Below are 24,981 nucleotides of genomic sequence, written 5' to 3'. Positions count from 1 at the left end.
TGTCAGAGTCCCCACACTGTGGAGTATGGCTGAATCATGTCCCTGCCACTCCTACTTCTGATTTTCCCCATTTCTAGAAGCACATGCAACAGCTTTATGTGCACAAGGGAGTGTGGGCAGGGGGTGGATCTGTTAAGTCAGTTCTCCTTTCCAGAGTTCTTTTTGCACTGCAAAGCCAGCTTCCCCACCCAGACTTCAGAATTGATGTGACGCTACTTTGCCAAAGCTGTGTAGTACACATTATACTTTTAAAGCACGTTCGAAGCACAATCTTTCCCGCAAACCCTGGGTGCTAGTGTTGCTGGAAATTGTAACTATTTGAGGGGTTAAAATGCAGTGCCCAGGATTCTTTCCGTTAAAGAACGGCCATTGAATGGGCATAAAAGATATACATGCATACCGATCATGCAACAAAATATTCATTTGGCATTAATTCTGCCACAACAGTAACCATAGTTGCATACTGTACATGATAAATACACAGCAGTTGGTACAATTTATTGATGTCTCGTTTTGCTCCCCTCATAAGATACAACATGCTCATGGGATTGCCTGCCTTCCACATTAACTTCATATTTGGGACAGAAAGGTATGAGAAAACTCAAAAAGTTGCTGCAGTTAAATGTCTCTGAATTTTTCTTCCTCTTAAATGGAGGCTGGAAGATCTGTGGCCCTGCCCTAATTTTTTTAAGGCAATTTTTTTATTTCTGGTGTTACTTCCCTCATATAAGCAAATTTTAACATGTAGCAGGTAGTTATATTATCCATGCTGAAAATCCCTCTCAGGCAGAGGGTGACAGAGCTCTAGTGACTTAAGACAACTGCACATTTTGGGTGATTACAGAAAACATCCATCTTACAACAACATTAGCCAGGGGTTTAGGGAAGTTTAGGGAAGAAATCTACTGACTGACTAAAAAACAAAGGAGCCGTTATTATTTTGCAAATGAAGTGGATAGTTTGCTTCTTAATAGCAAATCCAAGTAGGATTTCTTAGGTGTGTATGCATCATGTGACACAATTTGAACGGGAGGAAAAGAATAAATAACTGAATGGCAAGTCCAATAGCCTCCCAACCTTATGTACATGATTCCAGCCACTTAGAAAGCACAAAGGGCACTTGGCTGTAAGAAGTGATCAGGAGAAATGTTCCCCATTGTTGAGGAAAGTCTTTGCACTGAGGCAGCTGGAAAAGCCAGACAAGTGGAATGCACATTTGCCCAGCTCCTCTCTTCTTCATCGTCTCATTTCTTCCCCTTCTCTGTGCCAGCTGTGTCCGTGAGAAGGAGACATGGTTTCAATAGGCAATTAGATGTCATCTTTCTGGTAAAAGCACGAAGAAGATGGCCTTCAGGAAGTGGCCAAAACTACAAATAGCAGCCACAAGCCAATGGGAGCGAAGGCTGGGATCAGTATTCACCACACATTTTGTTATGTCAGTCTAGGGGGAGAGAAAAAGAAAAACGGAGACTCAGAAATGTGATGTCATCAATACAATGTTTCGCACTCACATAATCTGTGTTCCCACATGGTTCTCCAAATATTTCTAGCAGATGGCTTGGGAAGATTTCCCACCTTTCTCTGCAGGTCACCAGCCCTAAAATATTTCCCTAGAGCTTTACAACCACCAATATTACCACCACCACTCTGTTTCCCAGTCATACTGAGACCCAAATCACTGTGCATTTTATCCATTTAACGCTGGCAAATGAATCATATTATTTTTTCCAGAAGTTCTCAGTATCATCCTTTTCCACCCTCCTTTCTAAAATAAAATGCTTCCTGTAAAGATTATACAGTAAGCATAGTCACTGCCTGTTTTCAGCTTTGTTCTTTCATTTACTTGATCTAAATAACATACCCACAGCAAGGGACACTTAACACTCAACGTTACGGTTTTTTAGCCTGGATGTGCTAAGAACCATAATGTGTGATGTGAAGGCCATGGGCACATATCAAGCAAATGGCCAGGAGACCATCTCCCCCCTCCCCCAGCGTCCTTAGCAGCAGATGTGTCTGTCTGTCTCATAGCACATGCAGCACCAGTCCTAAGCAATTCTGTGCTCATGCGCCTTGAAGGGATGAAAACTGGATTCATAGCAAAGGTATTGGCAGGTCAGGAGCAAATGAGGTTAGTGGAATTGTGCCGGGATCTTGATGGCAAATATAGTCAAGGTTGCTGCAGGTCAGTGGGAAAGCTTTGGGAGTGTAGAGCTAGTATAATCAGGATCACTGCAGGGCAAAGGTGGACTGGCAAAGCTATAGCTAAGGGAGTAAAGCATCAGCTCTGCTGAGAGGTCAACTCTCTCAAGTTCCTCCCTCCATCAAATGTCTCTGGCAGCAGCCATTACATCAGGCTACAGCCTAAGGAGAAAAAAGAAGCAGGCCCACATCGCTGATTCGACCAGCAGTTTGTGGCTCCTCCTCTCCTTGATCTGCTACCATTCCAGCTAGTCATTATAATGAACAGCCAATGCCTATTTGCTTTTTGTCCCTTCTCTCTACCCCTCCATCCACACATCCTTTTTTCCTTTTGTGCTATGTCTTGTAAAAATGAGGGCAAGGGCTTATTATTGATCTTGCTGCTCCAGGAGGACAGGGTAAAAATGCTTCAAATAAGTAAACATAGCTCCATAAATGGGAATTCTATCCAGTATTCTTCTTCTTCTATCTTGCATTCTTCTTCTTCTTTGGTGATGACTCATAGCCGAGTAAGATTGTCTTCCACGGTTTTAACAATGAGTCCGTAAGCGACTGTGGAGGCCAATTCTGGATCCACATGTCCTTCACCAGTGGGGACATTGGTTTCCAGGTGGGAGTTGATCACGGTGTGGATTTGCCAAGCGTACCTTCCTCTTAGCATGTTTCTCCCTTGCGTCCTGAGTTTGAGTGTCTTCAAAGCCCATGACACCTTTGGTAAAGGCTGTTCTCCAACTGGAGCGCTCGCAGGCCGGTGTTTCCAGTGTTTACCAGTTGTCAGTGTTTATACTACATTTTTTAAGATTTGCCTTGTGACAGTCTTTAAACCTCTTTTGTTGACCACCAGCGTTCCACTTTCCATTTTTAAGTTTGGAATAGAGTAGTTGCTTTGGAAGACGATCATCAGGCATCTGCACAACATGACCAGTCCAACGAAGTTGATGTTGAAGAATCATTGCTTCAACACTGGTGATCTTTGCTTCTTCCAGTACAAAATATTACGTTTGCCTGTCTTCCCAAGTGATGTGCAAAATTTTTCAGAGACACTGTTGATGGAATCTTTCAAGGAGTTGGAGATGGCGTTTATAAGGCACTATACCTACCGGTAGCTCATGAGACCATTCTGTTTTATTCATGTCAGTAATGTGTCCGTAACTTGCACATTCACTCTTTAGAAAAGCTTACCCAGCCTCCTCTCCTCTTCATCCACGTCACCAAAGTCTTGCGTACAAATTCTCCCAGGCAATCCACAATGGTATGGACCATGGCTGGCTGGGCGTGTCTTACACAGTCCACAGCAAGGCCTGCTGCCACAGCATAGAGAGACACTACTTTACCCCACGTTATGCCTGCAGGAAGAAGGGGAGGGGAGAAGAATTTCAGCATACGATTGTTACAAAACTGGTGGGAGAAAGGGCCTGACCCCAGCCCCAAACTCTAGCCACTATGCCATTAAACCAGATGCTCTACTATGTACTAAGCTCTGGCCTCCTGAGCCTTCCAATGCTACATGCCTGGATGGCCTCAATTTTGAGAATGGATAGCATCATCTGGCACCCTGAAGTGGTTGGTTGATAAGAGGCAACGTCTGAGGTAGTGAATGATTTTAGTGGTTGTGTGGAATGGTTGGTGAATGAGATTGAGCCAGTATGTATATGGATGCTATTTATGTATTTGTTTTGTTTTTGTGTAAGTCCCTTGACATGGTTTTTATTGAGATTATATTACATTTAGGTAATTTTTATCAATTGCAAACTGCTTCAAGATCTTTAGATAGCGAGAAGGCTATAAATGAAAATTATAAATAAATAAAGATGGACAGCATCAGCCTGCCTTGACTCATCCATCTGGCAAGGATTGATGTGCAACCCAGCACAGGCTGCCTGATGGACAATCCACCTGGCTGGCTTCTCCTCCTAAATTCAAGAGAATCCAGGAGCACAAACCCTTACCTAGGACATTTCCTATCCTCTCTGTGAAGTGCTGCGAGACAGAGCTAGCTTGGCCATACAAGCAAAAAAAAAAGGCACCTTGGACACAAGTCCACGTTCTTAGCTGTTTTAGGCATGGGAAACCCCCATACAAGGAGAGTGTACAATAGAGGCATTTAAAATGTCATGAGGTTCTTGACCACACACTCTGATCAAAGCAATGTCATCAGCCCTGTACTGATTACGGTGATAAGATCCTTGAGCTGAATTAACTTGCTGTTCTCACAAAACCCAGCTGGTTTTTTTTCACCAAAAAAAGAGAGATCTAGGGAGGTAAATACCCCAAATGTTGTATGATGCATGAATACTGTATAGTCAATGTCTAGTTTGGTAGAAAAACACACAGAAATTCAAGATATCAGTTTTTCTCATTATCTACTGCCTACACTCAGCAATGGTGAATGAGGTGCAGTATGTAGCAAGAGAGTGGAATGCTGATCAGCCAGTTAATCTGGCCTGCAGCAGAGCTTCCCATCCAGAAATGTGACCAGCTAGACAGAAGTTCTCTCAGGGGGAAAGTCCAACCATTCGTACTAGAGCTAGTATGAAGTACCCTCCTCCCGCATCCCTGATCATTGGCCATGCAGGTTGGAGCTGATGGGAGTTGCAGTTCCAAACATCTGGAGGGCACCAGTTTGGAGAAGGCTGATCTACACAAAAAGAAGAGCGTCAACTGCTGCTGTCAAGAAACCAAACAAAGATAGCTACGCGGGTTGGTGTTCCCAATGTGTTTCCAAAATATATCTTTAATTCATGAAATATTTATACTCGTTTTTGAAGGCTGCTCAAAAGAATGAGCTCACAAAAGCAGAAGGGTTCTTTTGAGCAGCCTCAAGGCAGCTGTGTTTGTTTTCAAATGCAGAATAGCTCATTTTATCCTGTTAAATATAAGCAGCACCCATTCCTTTTACAGAGTGTGCACCTGTTCTTTATTTTAGATTAAAAAAAATTAAGGTTTACAGACTGTTTTCAGCAGAACCTCCATAACAGCATCCAATTTTTTTAAAAATACAATAAAATTATTTAACCAAACATTATGATCCCATAAATATGTACTTGGAGTAAGCTTCACTTAAATCTGTGGGACTTGCTTCTGATTAAATGGACTGAGGACTGGGGCTCAAGACTGCTGCTGTGCTTTCACAACAAAAGAAGACAAAAGAGAGGTCTCTGATGACATGGTCCTTACAAACTCTGTCTCCTGTAAGCAGAATCCAAATTCCTGGTTCTTGTTGTAAGAATTTTTTTTTAAAAGGAATGAAAATTCACAACATTTGTGAATACAAAATCTGAAGAAGTCAAGAAGGCCATGTGAATCTGGTCAATTTGCTTTAAAATGCAGACTAAATGAAATCCTCAAGCATCACCACCAACAAGTTATTGTGACAAAAACTTTAAGGGACTAGAGCAGAGGTTCCCAAATTGTGGTCCACAGACCATCAGTGGTCTGTGAGCATAGGAGTCAACTCATAGTGGCTGAGGTCCCTTCGGCCCCCCAATAAAATGTTTGAGGGGGCTGCCCCCTCTAAGTTGACGGTCATTGCCATTCAAATGGTGTGTGCACCGTGTCTTGTGATCAATTATGCAGGACACAGCTTACCTGGGCCCCCCAATATTTTATTCAAGTTGGCACCCCTGTCTGTGAGCTTCATTCTGTTACTCTGTGGCAAGTCTGTGGATTTGTGGTTGAAGACAAGAGATCCATCGCATTAAATATTCCTGTTCATTTTAATTGTATTTTTGTTGATTCTTTTATTTCTTATATTGTATTTCATTGTGTTTCAATTTGAATTCTATGGAAAATTACAAAGCACAGTGCATAACAAACACTACAATAGGCAGAAAAATCATTAAGTGGTCCACCAAGACCTTCACCAGTTTTCAAGTGGTTCATGGAGGTGAACAAAACACTTTGGGGATCAGTGGGCTATAGTCCACTTGATCAGCTACTCCTGATGAAACAAACTCTAGTCCATGGCAGCTTATGCCATAATAGATGTGCTAAGTCTTTAAGGTGCCACAGCCCCATTGTTTCTGATAGCTAACGCAGACAAGACAATTTCCCATTCTGTTTATGCCTACTACAGTGGTACCTCGGGTTACATACGCTTCAGGTTACATACGCTTCAGGTTATAGACTCCGCTAACCCAGAAATAGTGCTTCAGATTAAGAACTTTACTTCAGGATGAGAACAGAAATCGTGTTGCGGTGGTGCAGCAGCAGCAGGAGGCCCCATTAGCTAAAGTGCTGCCTCAGGTTAAGAACAGTTTCAGGTTAAGTACGGACCTCCGGAACGAATTAAGTACTTAACCTGAGGTACCACTGTATTATGAACATCTTTCCTCAATTTTACAACACTCTGCAGTACAAGGGCAGTGTCTGACCAGCATTTGGGAGCTCACAGATGTGACATAGACAGCTTGCCTGTTCCTTTGAACCCCTCCCGCTCTTGCCTGCCCACAAACAGCAAGAGGCACCAATCCGCATCCAATTCAAAAAGATTGCCACCAATTCAGAATCCAGTTGGGCAAGAGACAAGTGTTATTTCCAAAGATACTTAAGAATACCACCACTTATTTATATTTATGTATATGTTATCCTAATAAAAGCAAGCAAGGAATAAACCAGAGGGGAGAAACCAGCAGGAGGGAGGGCTGTCCACATCGCAGAGTGGAATTTAAAAACAAATATCTGTTTCAAAGCTGTCAAGCAATGCCAAAAAAAGCTGTCTCTTCTTCTGCTTTAGAAGATGCCAGATGGAAGCCAGCTGTGAAACCAAGATATGTAAATATACTGCACAGCACAGAAGAGGGAACAAATGGGAATAATCTGGAGGGAACCCACCTGCCCTGTCCTGCACTGGCCTCCCAGGTACTGGAAAACAGCCAGGAAGCCATGTGAGGGTAAGTATCTGGTCTGTCTCCAAGCTCAGAAAGCCACATTTCCCTTAGCTAAACAAGTAAGTCTACCAACTTCATTATCAAAGTACACAGCTCTCCATTTAGACCCCCAAACTTTTCATGAGTTGTATTTAGAGATGGGTGAATCTGCCAATTTCGGTGACTCTCAGATTATTTTTCTCAAAGTTAAATTTAGTTCTCCACAGTTCCACATCACTTTGCAATTCTCTCCCCCCACCCACAAATGTCTGGCTCCTGTGTTACAGATTTTTGAGGAATGTGAGTTTCGAAGGCTGCCATGTTGTTTCAGAAAGTTCAAATTAGATTGATTCGCCATTAAATATGAACTGAATCTAATTTCTCTCTTGGATTACAAAAAGGGGGGTGCTTGTGGGTGTATAGGAAAGGGAACAAACATTATACAGACAAAGCATGCATACTTTGACCATGGCGTCTTGTTATTCATTGCAGACAGTGCCTGAATTAAGAACCAGAGCTTGCTAAATCCAGCATTAGTATTACCTGGCATGGTTGGGGGGCATGTGTGGTTTGCTGCAAAAGAGGGAATGTACCACCCAAAAGAAAAAGACAACGGGACACAGACTTGCATCGAATTTTCAATTTGCATATTTGAATTTATTATGTTCAGATTCAAATTTAGGGAAAATACTTTAATTTAAAGAAAAAGGCATCTCACTATAGAGAGGCAGGCCATGACCAGGATGGGGGAGAAATTTGATATCATTCACATCTAAAGAGAACCTACCTAATTTGCATTTTCCAAAGCTAAAAACAAATCAAAACATAACCATCCTTTGAAATTCGCACTTCTCTGAATTTCGCATTGCTGTCCAGCCAAATATTGTGCACAAAAATATGTATACTAGGGGAAAGCATAAATTAAAATGTTTAAATTAGTGAAACTAACATACAAAAAGCATTATATTAAGGGAAATCACTTTGCTAAAATATGTATATATGGCAAAATTGCAAAAAAAATGTATATAAGAAGAAATTTGAATTAAAATTCTGACAAAGTTTCATAAAGACTTTTTTTAAAAAATCACAAATTGATGTGGAGATTTGAATTTAAGATTGAGGAAATGAGAAATTGAGACAAACCAAAATTAACAGATATGCCCTTGCCTAGTGCGCCTGGTGCCTATTCACTCTGTCTTCCAGGAGCTAACTGTTAATGGACAATTTCAAGCCTTCTGCTCCCTTTTTAGGATTATTTATCTTTAAATTGGACTTGCTCAGCCCTTCAACCAAAGGGCAGCTTCAAACAGAACTGTTCTCTAAAAGCCCTTCCAGTAAAGGACCCAAGTAGGAAACATGGTCACCTTAGGCCCAGTTTTCACCTGACAACTGGATGGAGAGAAGTAGCCTCCTTCACAAGTGATGACTGAGGCAGTTCATGGCACAACCTTGGACCATGACAGGCAGCTTCTATTTCTGTCTTGCCCAAGGGCACAATACACAGCTGTCTAAAAGCACCCACTTAAAAGCCTTTTCCTCTGGGCTAAGTTAGGCCAACTGCTTTGAAGAAGTTTGCTTTATTGTGTTGAGAGTCCTTTCACACAGTGAAAGCTCTCCTTCAGCAGCAGCTTGAGCAACATGGCCAGTTTTAAGACTGACCAGACTAAACAAAAACCTTACCCAAACTTTTGTGGACTCCAACGCAAGCAGCTCCCACAGACATTCATTGGATGTTTGAAATCAAGCCCAATATTTGAGATTTATAGCACAAACACAGGAAGAGGGCTGTCGCCACTCTTGACCCTGTAGTCAAAATCATCAGTGTGTTTTTGAAGTCATAGCTCCATGTATTTAACATGTATTGAAAGAGGCAGAAAAAGAAAAGAAAGATCAGTTTTCTTCTTTTAAACAACACCCATATATCTGGGGTGGCTGAAAGCGTGTTAAAAGCATTTGTTGTTGCTAGTTGGAGAGCTGAATAGGGACACTCTCTTGTTCATAGTTTCTAGTTCCTTGCCCAAAGCAATGAAACTGCAAGGCAATAACGCTTTAAATAAATCTAGCAGATTAGCTGTAGAATTGTACCTTGGAAGTCCGTTCAACTTCCAAAACGTTTGAAAACCAAAGTGCCGCTTCTGATTGGCCGCAGGAAGCTCCTGCAGCCAATCAGAAGCCCCATCAGATGTTCGGCTTCCAGATCTTTTAAATTGTTTTTAATTTTTATCTGTGTTGTTTTAAATGAGACCATCTTGGCTGTGCACCCTGGAAGACTTGAACCCTGCCTTGCTGGTCCTTTCCCATCTGGTCTGGGAGAGTGGAGTGCTGACTGACTCCAGCTACAAAAGCTGAAGCCGCTGAACAGATTCTTGGGCTGGAGTATTGTTTATGGTGGGTTGAGAGAGCTGTTGCTGTTATTGATATTATCGGTGTATCTTTAGTTTTAGATCTTATGATTTACGTGGAAATTGTTTCCATTTAGTTGTGCACTTTTTGATTTGTTTTATTTATTGTTTATGACTTCTGTTATGTTTGTAATTATGTAAATCTCGTCATATTCTAAGCTGCCTTGAGCATAGTTTCAACCATGGAAAGACGGCATACAAATAAAATGGTGGTGATGATTATGACTGTATTGTGATGGAGCACAGCAGGTGCGGTTGAAAGGAAGTTATGTGACAGAGCAGAAATCAGCCAAAGGACCATAAACTCATCCTATATGAAATGGACAAAGGTATATTTGTCAATCCTCAACCCTTTAAATACCAGAATGAGCAATCAAGAAACTTCTTCACATTCCGAAAAAGAAAGGACATGTATATAAAATACCCTTTGTATCTGACACAACATGCATGTGTTTTGTATCTGGTTTTGAACCAGATTAAAAACATCTCCAATCTGAAAAGTCACCATCTTAGTCAATTTTATGCCTCTGCAAGATGAAACCTACAGTTCTATCAACTTAACTAGGAGCAAGCCCAGCTGAACACAGTGGGATTTACTTCTGAATGAATATGCAAAGGGCTGCACTGTAAATTTACCCATACAACCATTTTCTGGAAGAAAAGCGGTTTTTATTTTATTTGCTCTGTGTGTGTGCGCGTGTGTGTGCGTGCGCTAAATCAAACATCTCATTAGTGCAGAATTTTAACATTAAAGTCCAATTTCTGAAAGCGCTCACTGCAGCTGCTTTCTGTCCTTAATTGCTGGATCTGGCATTGATTTTTCTTCTTCTTCGAAGAGTGGAATGTCTGGGTGAGGCACGACTGAAGCTTTTTATTTTGCTACTTTTAACGTTTAAGTTTAACTGTTGCTTGCATTTTACCAGCAAAGCCTCCACCATCTCCTCAGAAAAATGGCATTGATTTGATTCCATCTAGCAGCTCTTAAAGGCCTAGATAGGTCACATTTGATTCATAGCTAGGGTTGCCCAATGCACAAGAGTTCTGAGCTTCTCCATCTTTAATAATATATAGAAGAAAGCACCTCTTCTGTCACTTGCTGAAATTCCCTCTGCTACACAGCTCTTAAGGGTGCAACAATCCTGTCCTCATTTACCCCTGGTCACCCTACTAACTACAAATGAGGTGGGATATACTAGTCATTTCTAGGAGTCAGTGTGTTTTGTACCAGAGAATGGAAAATAAGCCTGAATCAGAGTGTTTGTTTTGAATGACTACTGCATCTTTCATTTCTGCTCAGAACACATTCAGCGGATGGCTCTGAACTGCCCAGCAGGTGGGAAGAGATTCTTGGAACATTCCCCTGGTCTGTCAACTATTGGAGGTGGGATAGCTACAGGAAACAACAGGGCTGGAGCAGATTTCTACTTCCTAACTTCAGAGCTGTCCATGTATCCAATGAATTGCTTATGTGCATTATAACCCACAATATGCATTGGGCTACCCACGATATACTTCAATATGCAGTTGGCCCCTTCAAGATGCAGCAGTGTTCTCTCCAAAAGCATTGCTTTCATACAATGTGTTTGGACACACAATGCTTCCAGCCCCGAATAAGCTTTAAGCAACTCCTAACCCATTGCCCCCACACGCAGAGTGAGGCAGTGCTGGATCAATGCTTTCTTTTTAACAAAAGCCACTCTCAAGCGAGACCCTCCTTTCAAATAATTGGAAATATGAATTGACAGCTGGAAATACTAATAAGAACATGAGAGGAGCAGTGCTGGATCAGGCCAAAGGAGGCTCATCTAGTCCAGCACCCTGTTCTCACAGTGACCAACCAGGCATGATTAAGCGATATATAAATCCCATAAATAAAATAAATATATACCTAAATAAAATGGGAATCTGCATGCCAAAATAAGCTTAGGGCAACCCCAAATTATTTAATTAATTTATTTAGTAGCAGTTATAAGCTACTTTATTTTTTAAAAATCTAAGCTAATGCACAATATAAAAGCAATAAACAATATAATTAAAACTGTAAAACAATAGAATAAAAGCATAAACAAACAAAAACAGGAATTAAAACAAAAACCAGGGTTCGATCCTATGGATAAAAGTGATATCTCTTTAGGGAAAAGTAAAGAAACTGTGTTACTACTACTGATAATAGTAAGTCCTAGCTACGAGAAACTGTCAGAGAATTATTCCTCTCGCAAGACAAATATGGTAAAATTATGTCCATGTCATCCCAAATCCTCTGCTCAGTTAGAGGGTAGAGAATTTTGGAAAGCCGTTTGTGCACAGTTGTACCCCAGACTGAAACAGTAACTTGGCAGCCATTAATGTGTCCAATCCCAAGAGTCAAAAAGAGGAAGAAACTAGAAAAACAGAAAGGTATTTTTTATGTAACAAGGTCAGTCACTGCTGGGAGTGTAGTGAGAGTGAGCTCAAAAGCAAGGGATTCCCCTGCTGGGAGGAGAGAAATGGGGAGTGGCTACAGCATCTCCTCACCTGGTGAGATATAGGAGGAAAGAGTAAACAAACATGGCTTTGTGTTAAATCATTAGTGCAGCATCCACTGCCAAACCACTTACAGCCGGCATCCTCTGCCAAGTGGGCCCCACCCAACAGGCTCACCCAAAACATGCCTGTGCTTACACACCTAGCTTTGTTTCATTTCTCATCCCTCTCATCCCTTCACCCACACTGCGGATTGCAGGACAGCACCTGAAGTAAAGATCTGAGTTGCCACTGCCAGGAAGGCATCTGTTACCACGGTTTCCGAGTGCAGCGAGATGTTTAGCTGCCGTGCCACATTCCGGTACAGGTTGGGCCTGATGTACTCCAGCTCATCACCTGAAAAAAGAACACACACAATTCAAACAAAAACAAGGTCTTATTTTAAACATCTGTAGCCCACCTTTCAATTAATATTCCCAAGGTGGGCATCTGTGGTACCCGAGACAAGCGTGAGGCAACCTGTGGCACCAGGGGGAGGCTATCCCAAAGCTAGATTGCAGATGTTGTTGGACTCCAACTCCCATAAGCCCCAGCCAGCATAGCCAATGGTCAGGGATGATGGGGGACATCTGGAGTGCCTCAGGTTCCCCAAGCCCTGACTTCAAATAAACAGAGTACAAGTGTCTAAAAACACAACTAAACAGTAGAATACCTGACAGGAGCTAATAGCTGAAAACACACAAATACTATTAATTAAGCACCACATGGTTAACCACATGGATACCTGGCACTGGGGATGATGTTCAGCATGCACTACGGAAATGGCTCGCTCTCGGATTTCCACTGGCCAGATTTCTAATGGCTGCACAGCAACAGGTCAACAGTGAACAGGGAGGTATTAATGCAGTGCTATTTTTCTAGAAAAAGAGGTGCAGGAACTCACCACAAACACATCCCTCGCTCTCTTAGAATGGCAAGGGCACCCACCAGAGAGGTGCCGGAACTGGGGTGGGGGGGGGAGCCCTGTTTGTATGGGAGCAAGTTTTCAATACCTGGATCCTAATTCGAAATATTACGTGCCAAAACAAGCACTTTAGATTGTGCACAGAAACAGATAGAGAGCAACATTTCTCAGAAGTCACATTAGTTGCTGTTTCAAAAAATGATGGTGCAGCAGAAAAAAAGAAATGGGCTTTTTGTGCTGGGTTGCTAAACTGTATACATATGTATTTTTTTAGATCCTCCTGTCAAGCATTATGAAAATCCTTTCTGGACTGAAGATAGCAAATGCTTTAAATGAATCAATAAATCGAGCCATTCTCTGATCACATTTGGTTTCAGGATCTTCAGAGTGTCTTTAAAGATAATAATAAGTAATAATAAAAAACCTTTATTGTCACTACACCATCTGTGTGCATGGTATTCTTGTATTATCTCAGAGAGGGTTAGAGAAAAGGTTCTGTTCCCCCAGCCCCTGGAAATATGTCGCCTAGGCAATATGTTGCCCCTGCTAGGCAATATGTGGATGCCATGGGCCAGGAGTCAGCTTCACCTGCTGAACAGCAGCCTGAAGGGGAAGAAGGTGGAGTGACTCCACCTGCAGCTGATCAGCCTGCAGGGACACAGAGGAGAAGGCACTGATGAGAACCAGCTGGCTTCAACCTTCTTAAGCAGAGCTTCCAGCAGCAGTCAGGTGCTGGTAACAATGCCTGTAGTTCTTGGCCCTACCTTCCTGCTTCCTGTTCGTCTTGATCCTTGACCACCATGATAACTGGATTTCCTGACTCCTGAACTGTCTGACCACGCAGATTGCTGTTTGCCCGACCCTAGGACTGGACCTGACCTGGGATGCCTGCAGGCAAGTGCAGCTCAGAGACTCTTCTGGTTGTCTGGCCTCCCACTCCACTGAGCTCTGCACATTGCTGCTCAGCAATGAGACACCGACTGTATCTCATAGCTTCCATGGGACAACCCCTTTTCAACTCCTTGTCAGCTGTCTATCAAAGAAGGTATTTTATGGGCTGGGACATGGCAGAAGTAGTACAAGGCCTGCCTGAAGCTGTGAAACATAAATAAGGCAGATTAAATATGTCACCAGTTATTTCCTACGAATAATGACATGAGATATTTAGACTTGGAATAGTCTTCCCTTGCCCCCAAGATCCTTCAGTGGCTTGCTGAATCTAAGCGATCTCAAAACCAGCAGCCATCAAGTGTGCCAGGCATTTTTCTTGTTTCTGTATCCTTTTCCCAGAAGTGTGCGAGGACGTCAAACAGGAAAAGTCACACCCATTATAAAACACAAGAAATTGGAAAGTGGCCAGAGAGAATAGTCAGGTGTAAGCGTCAAGACCCATGAACTTAACAGAATCCTCCAGGAGTCTTGCAAATCCTGGGAACAGCTGTATCTCGGTGGCAGAGGGTCTTCGTTGCATGCAGAGAAGGTCTCACGTTTAATCCCCAACAGTTCCTGGTAGGTCTGGGAAAGTGTGAAACCCTGAGAGCTGCTGCCAATCAGTGTAGACAACACTGAGCTCCATAGACCAATAGTCATGTCTAATTATTCTCTTGTTACACAGCCTCATGCTTGCAGCTACTTTATGACCGCTCCTTTACTTAGGCTTTCAAAATGCAAATAGGGATATAAATAATAAACGTAGTCCCAAATGTGTTTGTGCTAGACCAGTACACACTCCTGGTTATAGTTCTAGGGCTTTTCTGCAAAGCAATTTTACTAGGCAAATGGGGGACGGACAGACACATATTTGTTTCTCTTTGATTGTATACTTTCCATGCACATTTCCTCTAGACTGTGCTTCAGTTACAGGATACTCCAGTTAAGTGATTTGATTAACAACCTATACCCTTTTTTAAATGTGGGGGTTTTTGGGGGTGGAAGTAATTGGGTTGTTTTTATTTTGACTATATATTTTGTGGTTTTATATTTTGATTTTGCTCTGTGAACTACCCTGAGACCTCTGGGTATAAGACAGTATATTATTATTATTATTATTATTATTATTATTAATAATAATAATAATACTGCACCTTCCCCTGACACCATCTGCTTGTATCATGAGGGGAAGCTGTGCTTGTGGATGCTTTGTGGAATGTGCCTGTGCACTAGCATCTACCGGATATTGCACAAGATATTGCACAAATATTAGCAAGCAGTTGGAGGACGTCTCTTAACTAATCTTACACATAGGAGCATGGTCCAGGCCTTGGTCCAGTCACCATCTCTATCAGCCTAATCTACCTTGCCAGGTTACTGTGAGGCTAAAATAATAACAAGGTTGTCATGACGTAGACATTAGTACTGTGTAGATGGAACTGCATTAATTCAGGGATAGGGTGAATCTGGTGTGGGTGTGTATAGAGGATGAGCCTCAGCTCCTTTGCATTAGCTTCTCAGCTAATTACTTCTGACCAAATAAGGATGACTAGTTAGCCATCTTTATTTGCTCAGAAGCAAATTTGTGCCTGGGCCCCATGCCGCATATGTAGGGCCGTAGCTAGCGGGTGGCGAGGTGGGCCCCTGCCAGGGGCGCAGGCAGGGGGCGGGGCACAAAATTGGCTAAAATTTGTCCATAAATAAAAATATTATTGCCTCATAAGAAAAGGTTTTAAATAGAGGGTGAATTGAATGGGGGGGGGTGGAGAAGTAGTGGAAAGAAGAGCTTATTTGTCTGTGGCTAGGGGGCGCAAGCTGGACGGTTCTGCCAGGGGTGCAAGATCACCTAGCTACGGCTCTGCTCATATATAACTAGCCACAGCACTGCATTTATTTAGTCTCATTAAGGACAGTAAAAAGTGTTGATTATTTGCCATTCATACAACCATCTGGCACTCTCAATTAAGCCAGCATTTAAACAGATTATTTTTTTTAAAGCCAAGTTTTTGGAGAAACCTGCAAGGAAAACATTTGACCCTCTGAAGGGCTGGATTGTTCCATGTTATCTGACAAAAACAGAAAGGAAACGTGGTTTATATATGCACAAGCCTGATAAGAGGGAACATTGCCCATTGGTGAGGGAGGGGGGCTCTCTGCACTAGGAATGGGGGATTCCTTCTGAGATATGGAAAAGAAGGGAGGAAGTTGAGGACAGCTGCTTCCCAGCAGAGAAGCACATTGCATGTGAAGGAAGAATTGGTAAATAGTGTAAATTGGTAAAGGTTTGCTCTACAATAGCAATGCTGCAAATTAGTTGGAGTACAGGCTCCTGTGGTCCCCGCCCCGCCCCCGTATGAGCACACAACCAGCTACACTGTGGCATAATGCTCACATGATTACTGGCCTTTGAAAAATATGTATTACTTGTATGGCTGAGATTTCAAACACATTTATGTGTCTAACAGTTAGCATGACTCCCCCTTTTCTGGAGTCTTCTCCCCATTACTCTACAAAGCGAGTGGGCAGGTGAATAACATGGTGCAAGAAGAGAGAGGGGGGGGAGTGGTTCAATCCACCTTTGGCTCTGCCCCCACTTCTGATATGTGACCCTCAACAGATTACCCACAAAAGAGTGTGACCCTAGGCAGAAAAAAGTTGCCCACTCCTCCTCAAGGATATAGATGAATGATAAAATAGATTGCAAAGCACTCCAAGAGCATCTCTTCAAACTGCGTAAGTGGCCAGTGAAATGGAAAATGCTGTTGAGTGCAAGTGTAAAGTGGCATACATTGAGCCAAAATAATAATAATCCTGATTTCACATATATACACTGATGGGGCCTGGACTTGTAGTGACCACCCAGTAAAGTCAAGTCAGTATGTGGTCTAAGTATGGGTATATCTGCCAATTATGGTTTCTCTCAGGTTATCAACTTTCCAATCTGAAGCTCAGCTCTCCATATTTCCACATCAATTTGTGAACTGAAAAAAAAAATCTTGAATATTCGCCAGCATTTTAGTGCAAAATTCTCCTGATATAGACGTCTGTATGTAATTTTGCCTGATAGACACATTTTTGCAATGCATTTCCCCCTGGAATAAATTCATTTTTATGCACCCTTGACCCCAATATATGCATTTCTGTGCATATTGCTTTGCTGGAGAACTGCACTGCAGAATTCAGAGAAGTGCAAATTTTGAAGAACGATGACATTTCAATTTTCATATTGTTTCAGAAAGTGCAAATTAGGTGGGCTTGCCTTTCAGTGCAAACGGACTTGGAATTCTCCCCCATCCCTGTGTGGTAGTTGCAAAGCTTCATGTCAGAGTTCTCTAGGAAAGGGATTGACAAATGAAACTGCCCATACTGCAATACCTTGATACAAATCTATGTGTGACCAAAGAGCTCAGACTCAATGTCCTTTTAAGTATGCCCCGGAAATCTCTCAACTTGCCTGGGAAAGCATGCAAAACAAAAGCTTTTGTTGCCGTGTACGCTTGCTGACATCTGCCTATAATAATCCACAGTGAGGGACTCTTGCCAGCTATGACTGTTAGTGTAACAGCTCTGGAAAATGCAGGTGCCTTCCCTTCTGCCTGAGAGTTACACTGAGAGGGAGCAATTGCCCATATGTCCTGCTTATAGGTTTTGCAAGACACATTTTTGGTTGTCCACTGTAGGAAACAGAGTGCTGGACTAGATAAGACTTTTGATCTGCTCCACCAGGGCTCTTCTTCTCTTTCAGGTGTGAGGAACCTTTTGCCCTCCAGATGTTTCTGAACTACACCTCCCATCATCCTTGGCCATGCTTGTGGAAGCTGATGGGAGTTGTAGTTCAGAAACAGCTGGAGGGCCAGAGGTTCCCCACAACTGCTATATAGCATGTTAGAAACTGCTGTGCGATTACTGCGTAATGAAGGACCGGTGTCTATAAATTATGATAACAGGTAAACATGGACATTCTTTTGCATAAGGTATGGGAAAGAATAGCACGCTCACCTCAAGATCTGTTGAGCTTTTCCCTCCCAAAAGTATATCCAGTACTGTGACATTTATAAGGAGATTCACTGGGGAGATAGGCCTACGCCTAACCTATCGCACCTATATTATGTCTCTTTGCCTATGCTTCAGCACTGGACTGGTTCGAAGTAATTGCCCTTCTGCTCACTGAGAATTAAGACATCCATTCAAAAATTTGATAGGAACTCCAGACACACAAGGTGTTCCCCAGCCGCTCTCACCAAAGCTGGAACGAGTCAGACTTGTTGCACCACTTGGCAAGGGCTACAAAAGCTTAAGGCCACCATATTTCGTACACATTGTTGAGAAAGAGCATGAATACAGCATGGCTTCCGTAACCATATAGGGTTGTTTACAGCAGAAGGAAAAGAAAGGCTCAGTGGGGGGTGGGGGGAGGTGGCGTTTCCCTCAAGCCTTCTATGAATGTTTTGATTTCAAGCCACATTGCTTAGATGGAATGCCAAGTTATTGTACCCATAAGCCAAATCCTACTCAAAACGTTAGCAGCCAGGACAATTGCCAAAGATTCGCACCACAGCACTTGCACTGGCTTTCTGAAACACTCACTGCCACCCGCGTATCTAAAGGATGCAAGTCCCACACTCTGGCCTCAGTCTTGGAGGGAAAGTGAATGGGAGGCGGTAAATACACACAGACAAAAAAGTGTAGAAAGAGCAACAGGGAGAGAATAAAGAGCAAAGGCAGTTGATGGAGAGAACAGCAAGAAGGCAAAGGAATGGTCCAAACAAAAAGGAATACAAGCCCCACTGGAGATGAGGAGAACAGTTCCGAAAAGAACTAAAAACTGATGGGATAACCTCTACAAGGAAGTCTACATTATGCTCCAAGGTCTCAGCCTGAAGGGAAGACTTTGAAAGCAAAGAATGAGAGGTGGATTAAAACCAGCTGTACAAAAGTCCAGAAACAGACATTTAAAAGGACAGCTGTTAAGCCTGGTGTTCCCACTGCATTTTGATGGTATCATTATCAGTGATGTGTATAACCTCTTCATAAATATGTCAAAGCTGCATACTCAAATAACCTCGAGCAAACAAAAATGTTTAATTTGTCCTTTTTAGGAAAGGCTTTGATGTCTTCTCTCTTTCATTCTTGTAGATGGAGGAGACACTGGGATATGGAGGGGATTGAGGGCACAAGGAGAAGGGGACGACAGAAGACGAGATGGTTGGACAGTGTTCTTGAAGCTATGAACATGAGTTTGACCAAGCTGCGGGAGGCAGTGGAAGACAGGTGTGCCTGGCGTGCTCTGGTCCATGGGGTCATGAAGAGTCGGACATGACTAAACGACTAAACAACAACAAAAGCATTTGGCTTATGGAGGCTCCTTGTGACAACATTTCAGAACCTTGTTCTCAAAGGTGTCATCTTTTTAAAAAACATTTGACAAATAAAGAAGCCCACTTTTTCTAAGAAACATTTTGTGCAGGACAGAATCCCACAGCTTTGAACTATTCCTCTCCAGAGTATCAAGATACCAAAACATTGCAAAGGTAGGCCATCCGGGTCTTTCAGTTATATAACTAAATACCATAAGTGCACAGTATGCTGCTATTTATTGCTGTAAAAAATCTGAACAAGTGAAAATGCCAGAACAAATTCCCATCTTCGTACAAATCTCCTTAGCCAAGAAATTGGCTCTTCAAGTACTGACTTGGCAAGTGTCAACAGTGATACCAAAGCCAAATGACAGAGAGAAAAGAGATGTATAACTAGTACTATCAGAGGCGGATTTAGGGTGGCACAACTGGTTAACCAGCGCAGGGCGCTGAGCCAAGGGGGTGCCATCCCGCCTCTTTCCCAAAGCCTAGTAAGAACTTGCTTCAGGAAGGAGGCCTGAGAGCTCTGACACGTTCCCAGAGTCTTCCCACCTCCTTCCCCATGCTTAGTTAGCGCTTAGCCAGCTTTGGGAAGGAGACGGGAGGGCTGTGGGGTGTGCATCGCAAATTTTGGCCTTGCATAGGGTGCTGTTACTGAAGTCTGTCCCTGGTACTATAATCCCACATAATGTTTTCACAATATAAAGCCAAATGACAGCTGATTGCCTGCAGTGCTTTGGAAAAGTGGGGTGCAACTATTCTGACCGCAGAAGATTCTTGCAACTGAGTAGAAATCTTATTTCAGCATCCCTTATGCTCACCATCTGTCATAATCGAGGGCAACTGAAAGCACAAGTTTACTGTTCACAAATTAAGATGCAACATTAATCTATTATGGGCAGGTTGCTAAGCAAATGCCATAAGGGATTCTAGCCTCAAAAAGTCTTATCTTATAGGCAGCAGTTATTTTTCAGGGTATGATAGTGGCATCATTGCTTGTGATGTGCACATGTATTTCCTTTGTCCCTGGTTAAAAAATTTTGAGCACAGCAAAATGTTCAACCAGAATGATACTATCTTGAGTCAGATTCTATAGAGTAGTGCAACTGGAGCATGGGTAGCTGACATGATAACATCCCAAGTTACGGGCTAAAACACCCATTGACTATACAAGTCGAGGCTGATGGGAGTTATAGTCCACAACATCTGGAGGGCATATAGCTATATCTCTGAACTAGACTGATGAAATGTTATTGTACCTGAGAACAACAGAGGGCGCAGCAGGTTGAACTCTATCTGCACCCATCCTTCCTTCCTCAAATGGACACACATGTCAAGTTCCAAAGAGTAGGCTGATTGTTACTCCCACCCTTCCCCTTGTTCCAAGGGGCCATATTTTTGTTTTTTAATTATCTGCAGAGCTATTTGATTGTTTGTTGGGTCTTTCTTTCTCTCCCTCCCTCCCTCCCTTCCTTCCTTCCTTCCTTCCTTCCTTCCTTCCTTCCTTCCTTCCTTCCTTCCTTCCTTCCTTTCTCTCTCTCTCTCTCTCTCTCTCTCTCTCTCTCTCTCTCTCTCTCTTTCTTTCTTTCTTTCTTTCTAAAAAGTTTATATTTAAATGTGCCCTGCATGATTGATACAAAGACCAGCCAATCAGCTCTGTACACAGCCCTGCTCTATGAACAGAGGAAGTGGCTTTATAAATGCACAATGGATGGCCAATCAGTGATGGAAACAAGGAAAACAAATTTTGCCAATGCTCAATCCTAGGAAGATGGTATATATGTTTCTGATGCTGATGATGTTTTAAATTTGTATCCCACGGTGTCTAAACTGCAACGAGTTCACTTCCCCAGTGGGCTCACAGTTAAAACTATGTCGGTTCACTTACTGTCATCACTTTTTTTTCAAGCACTCATGAACAATGAGGAGGTCCAGAAGTCTGGGCTGAGCATACCACACACTTCTGATTCTACAGGCATGAGCAGTTTTAGAGGAATATGACCAAACACCATTCACCTGGATGCCCTAGCAGAAATTAGCAAGATTGCGGGGGATTTGTTTGCCGAGCCTTTCACTCAACAGCATCTTCCCCCTGATCCAGGCAGTAATCCCAGGAATCCAACTTGTCACCCTCACAGAGGCACTGACAGTTTCAGCACTTACCTAATCTTAGAAGTATGTTGGACACTTCTGCTAACTTGCCACCAGGAACAGGTGTGCTTTGCTCAGGCTTGTTCCAGCCAATTCCAGCCCGAATCAGCCTGGAGTGAATGAAGTCTCTGCAGAGCACTTTGGCCTGCGATACAAGCTCCTTGTCTGTAGGAGTCCGATCAAACACTTCCATGACTTCTGCAGCAAAGACAGAAGAGCGGCGCAGAACCTCCATCTTCATCACCTAGTCCCAAGCAGGCAGGGTGGAGCAGTCATGAGGAATGAGCTGGTAGTAGGATGCCTCCAGGGAAATCGACAGCTGGTCAGTGGTTCAATATGATTCTGGTTCACTGCAGCTCTTGCCACGAATGCTCTTTGGGGCTACCTGGTTGATAAAGAATATTGAAAAATCCATGAACTTAAAAAAAGTGCACAAAAGGAATACCCAGGCATCCAAATCTCATTGCGATGTTGTATTTTAATACTTAACACTATTTATGCTGGAAACGGAATCGCATCACAACCTTATGCATTTTTTACTCAAAGGATGTTCCCCTGTGTTCAATGGGGCCTATGCAAACATTGGGGCTTTAGTGATTCTTGCAAAAATAAAAGCAAAAGTAAACACCCCAGAACACAAATCACATCTTGTAGGCTGCAGGACATCTACAAGTGCAAGGGGGAATGCTGGCAGAATTTTTATAAATCTAATGCTATTTCTTACAGACCCACTAGCCCCCTTTAAGAATTAGCACAGCAGACGTTAAATTTGGTGAGAATCTCAAAGTAATTTTCAAAGACAGATACTCCCATCTTGTGCTGTTGTTTTTTTGTGACAGAAATAATAAAGTAACCACCGAAGAATACAAAATCCCAGTGGCAGTAAAATCAGCAAAAAAATGTGCACATCAAATCACATCATCCACTCAACCAAAATATGGCTGGCTGAGAAATAAGGATCTCAACAAGCTGTCTCCCTTGGCTTCTTCACAGAACAAGAACTGTCACCCCAGACTTTATCCTCTGGGCATGTATGAGACAGACAGACAGACAGACAGAACACAGAAACCTCAAAAGGGTTTTTGTTTGGTGCGATAAGCACACCAAATTCTTGATCTTAAGTAAGAAGACATTATTATTGCATCAATGTTGTCTCACAGATGTTGTTAATTTAAAAATCACAGAGCTGCAAATAAACCTCTTCAGTTGCGTCTGGTAACTAACTCCCAGCCCCGAGCCTTGATTTAGCACATCCCTAACAAAACAGCTCATAGACAAGATCTGAAATTCTGGCTTGACAGTTTGGTTAAAAAAGGGGGAAAGAGATTATGTTTTGCATTTTTCCTCTATGAACCTTAATAGAATTTATTTACAAAATGAAATTCCGGTTTCACACAGAGAACATCAATGGAAAGACCAGCAGAGCCCAGCAGCAGCCAGAGCACATACCCCATGTGCACGAAGATTCAATTCCTGGTGGAAAGACCACTGCCTGGGACCCTGGACCAAGATTGGCCAATGGCCTGACAGCAGAAGCAGCCCAAACCCTGACAAGAGGACCAAGAGGTTCCACAGAGGTTTCCAGCAGGACATAAAACAAGATGGGATTTACCTAAATGTCTCTAGCAGCAAGGTGTGCCATTTGCACCATCTTTTCCCAGCCTATTTCTTACTGAGATTTTTTTTTCCGGTCCCCTAACAGGATGAGCAGAACAACCCTAAGCATTCATTGAATGACAAGAGCAAAGCATCCCACCCACTCCACACCCAGAGAGACACAAGGGCCTAAAATGAGGGTCAGAAATAGCATTGAGGCATCAAACAACCGCTTGAACCTGATTTGGCGGGAAATACAGGTTAACCAACAATGCAACTTTTTGCTCAGAATTTAGAAACCTAGAAAGGTACACACATCAGCAACAGGAGTCCTGGGATGGGATGGCCTTTTCTAAATAGGGCATGAGGAAAGGAAACAGCAAATAAATCCAAACCATCAAGCTTTTCAGCTTTATAAAGCCATTTACCTTTCCAGAGCATTTCCACCCACAATTATATGCAGTTTGGCTTCGTATGTTTTTGTATTTTCCTTGGGAAGAACTTGCCCCCTTCTCCAGGGCCTGGGCTGCAGAGAGACTATAATAAGGATGCTGAGCTGCTGAAGCCACGCTGCATTTGCTTCTTCCAAAAGACCTGGAGCCACGGTCCCGCTCTTCTTGCAGCCTCCTTTGCCGCTGTCAGCTCTGGCTCTGCTCTTTTTCAAAGGGAGGGGAAAGCCAGCTTCTAGCAGTAGCCTTGTAAGGAAGGTGGATTAACTAGCGGGAGGAGTTGAATCTGGTAGAAAGAATCTGCCCGCCCCTTTCTCCTCGTTCTTAAGGAGGCACCAGGGAACTGTGCCGGGCAAGGCTGAGAGTGGCTCTTGGAGTTGCGACACCCACGATCTTGTTGTCACTATCAGTAAAGTGTTGTTGAAAGGGGTTGTCTAGGCCTGAGGGAGAGGGTTGCAAGCCTCTCTGTTCCTCATCTTTTAAAATGGGGAAACAGCAGCCCACCTCAAAGGGCTGCTGGCAGCCTTTTGTTACCTAAGGTCAGTGGGTTTTTTTCTTTTTTTAAAAAATATATGTTTAGGGATACTCTCATTTCCCTACTCATATTGAAATACTGCCCTTCAATGAGGCCAAACTTAGATTCACAAAATGTTTAGGGGTATGCGTACCCCTGCGTTCCCCACCACAAAAAAGCACTGCCTATGGCAATGTAACCTAAGGTAACTGGTGGACCACTGCCTCTTCCCACAACTCCCCCTGGACCCATTGCCAGAGCCACTAACTCAAATACAGTGGTACCTCTGGATGCGAGCGGGATCCGTTCCGGAGCCCTGTTCGCATCCTGAAGCGAACGCAAACCACGTATGCATGTGTGTGGGTCGCGATTCGCCACTTCTGCACATGCGTGTGATGTCATTTTGAGCGTCTGCGCATGCGCGAGAGGCGAAACCCGGAAGTAACGCGCTCCGTTACTTCCGGGTTGCTGTGGAGCGCAACCCGAAAATTCTCAACCCGAAGGTACTTCAACCCGAGGTGTGACTGTACCCCTAATGGGTTTTTGCTGCTCATCTCCCCATGCCTGAGAAAAGTGTTCATTTTGAAGGTTGGCTCTGTTGTGGTTCACATCCTCTTTCAGAAAGCGTGAATTCATCAAGTTTGTTTTTAAATGCAAACTGAATGCAATTTCTCCTCCATTCCTATTTCCTATCAATCGTTTATTCACCCCATGCTTTTCAGGGGATTTCCCCATCACCTTCCAAACCACAAAAAGTCTAAGTGTATTTGTTGCAATAGGGTGACAGAGCACGTTATTCCACTTGAATTGTGCAAAGCTAAATTTCTGTTGTGTGCTTGAATTTTCCCCACAAAATATACAAGCTGGAGGCACCCGTGTGAAATCGTATGTTCATTTAATGACAAGAGGCAGAAGGAACAGCAATCTGATTTAATTGAGCACTCCAGTGGAAGGTAAAAGGAACACTGAACCTTCAAATAACTGGAAAATAAAATTACACCTAACCAAAGGTTCTTCAAACGGTGCTGGCATTGTTGCATTTCACCACTTAAAAATAATAACCACCAGATGAGCACCCTTATGCT

The 24,981-nt window shown here is 42.9% G+C and overlaps 1 protein-coding gene across 1 annotated transcript; it reads right to left on the bottom strand.

The window, feature by feature from the left end:
* Positions 1 to 470: 470 nt before the first annotated feature.
* BOK (BCL2 family apoptosis regulator BOK) lies at positions 471 to 23,638 on the bottom strand. Its single transcript, XM_081910610.1, has 5 exons — positions 23,362 to 23,638; positions 21,350 to 21,722; positions 12,203 to 12,331; positions 3,385 to 3,548; positions 471 to 1,441 (listed from the first exon to the last, which is right to left on the bottom strand). The coding sequence occupies exons 2-5, from the start codon at positions 21,576 to 21,578 to the stop codon at positions 1,316 to 1,318; spliced, it is 648 nt and encodes a 215-aa protein (XP_081766736.1). The 5' UTR covers positions 21,579 to 21,722; positions 23,362 to 23,638; the 3' UTR covers positions 471 to 1,315.
* Between the last annotated feature and the right edge of the window lie 1,343 nt (positions 23,639 to 24,981).

Source organism: Podarcis melisellensis, assembly GCF_964234715.1.
Source record: "Podarcis melisellensis genome assembly, chromosome: 5".
NCBI lineage: Eukaryota > Metazoa > Chordata > Lepidosauria > Squamata > Lacertidae > Podarcis > Podarcis melisellensis.
The sequence above is the reverse complement of the archived record's forward strand: the minus strand, read 5'-3'. Positions and strand labels throughout refer to the sequence as shown.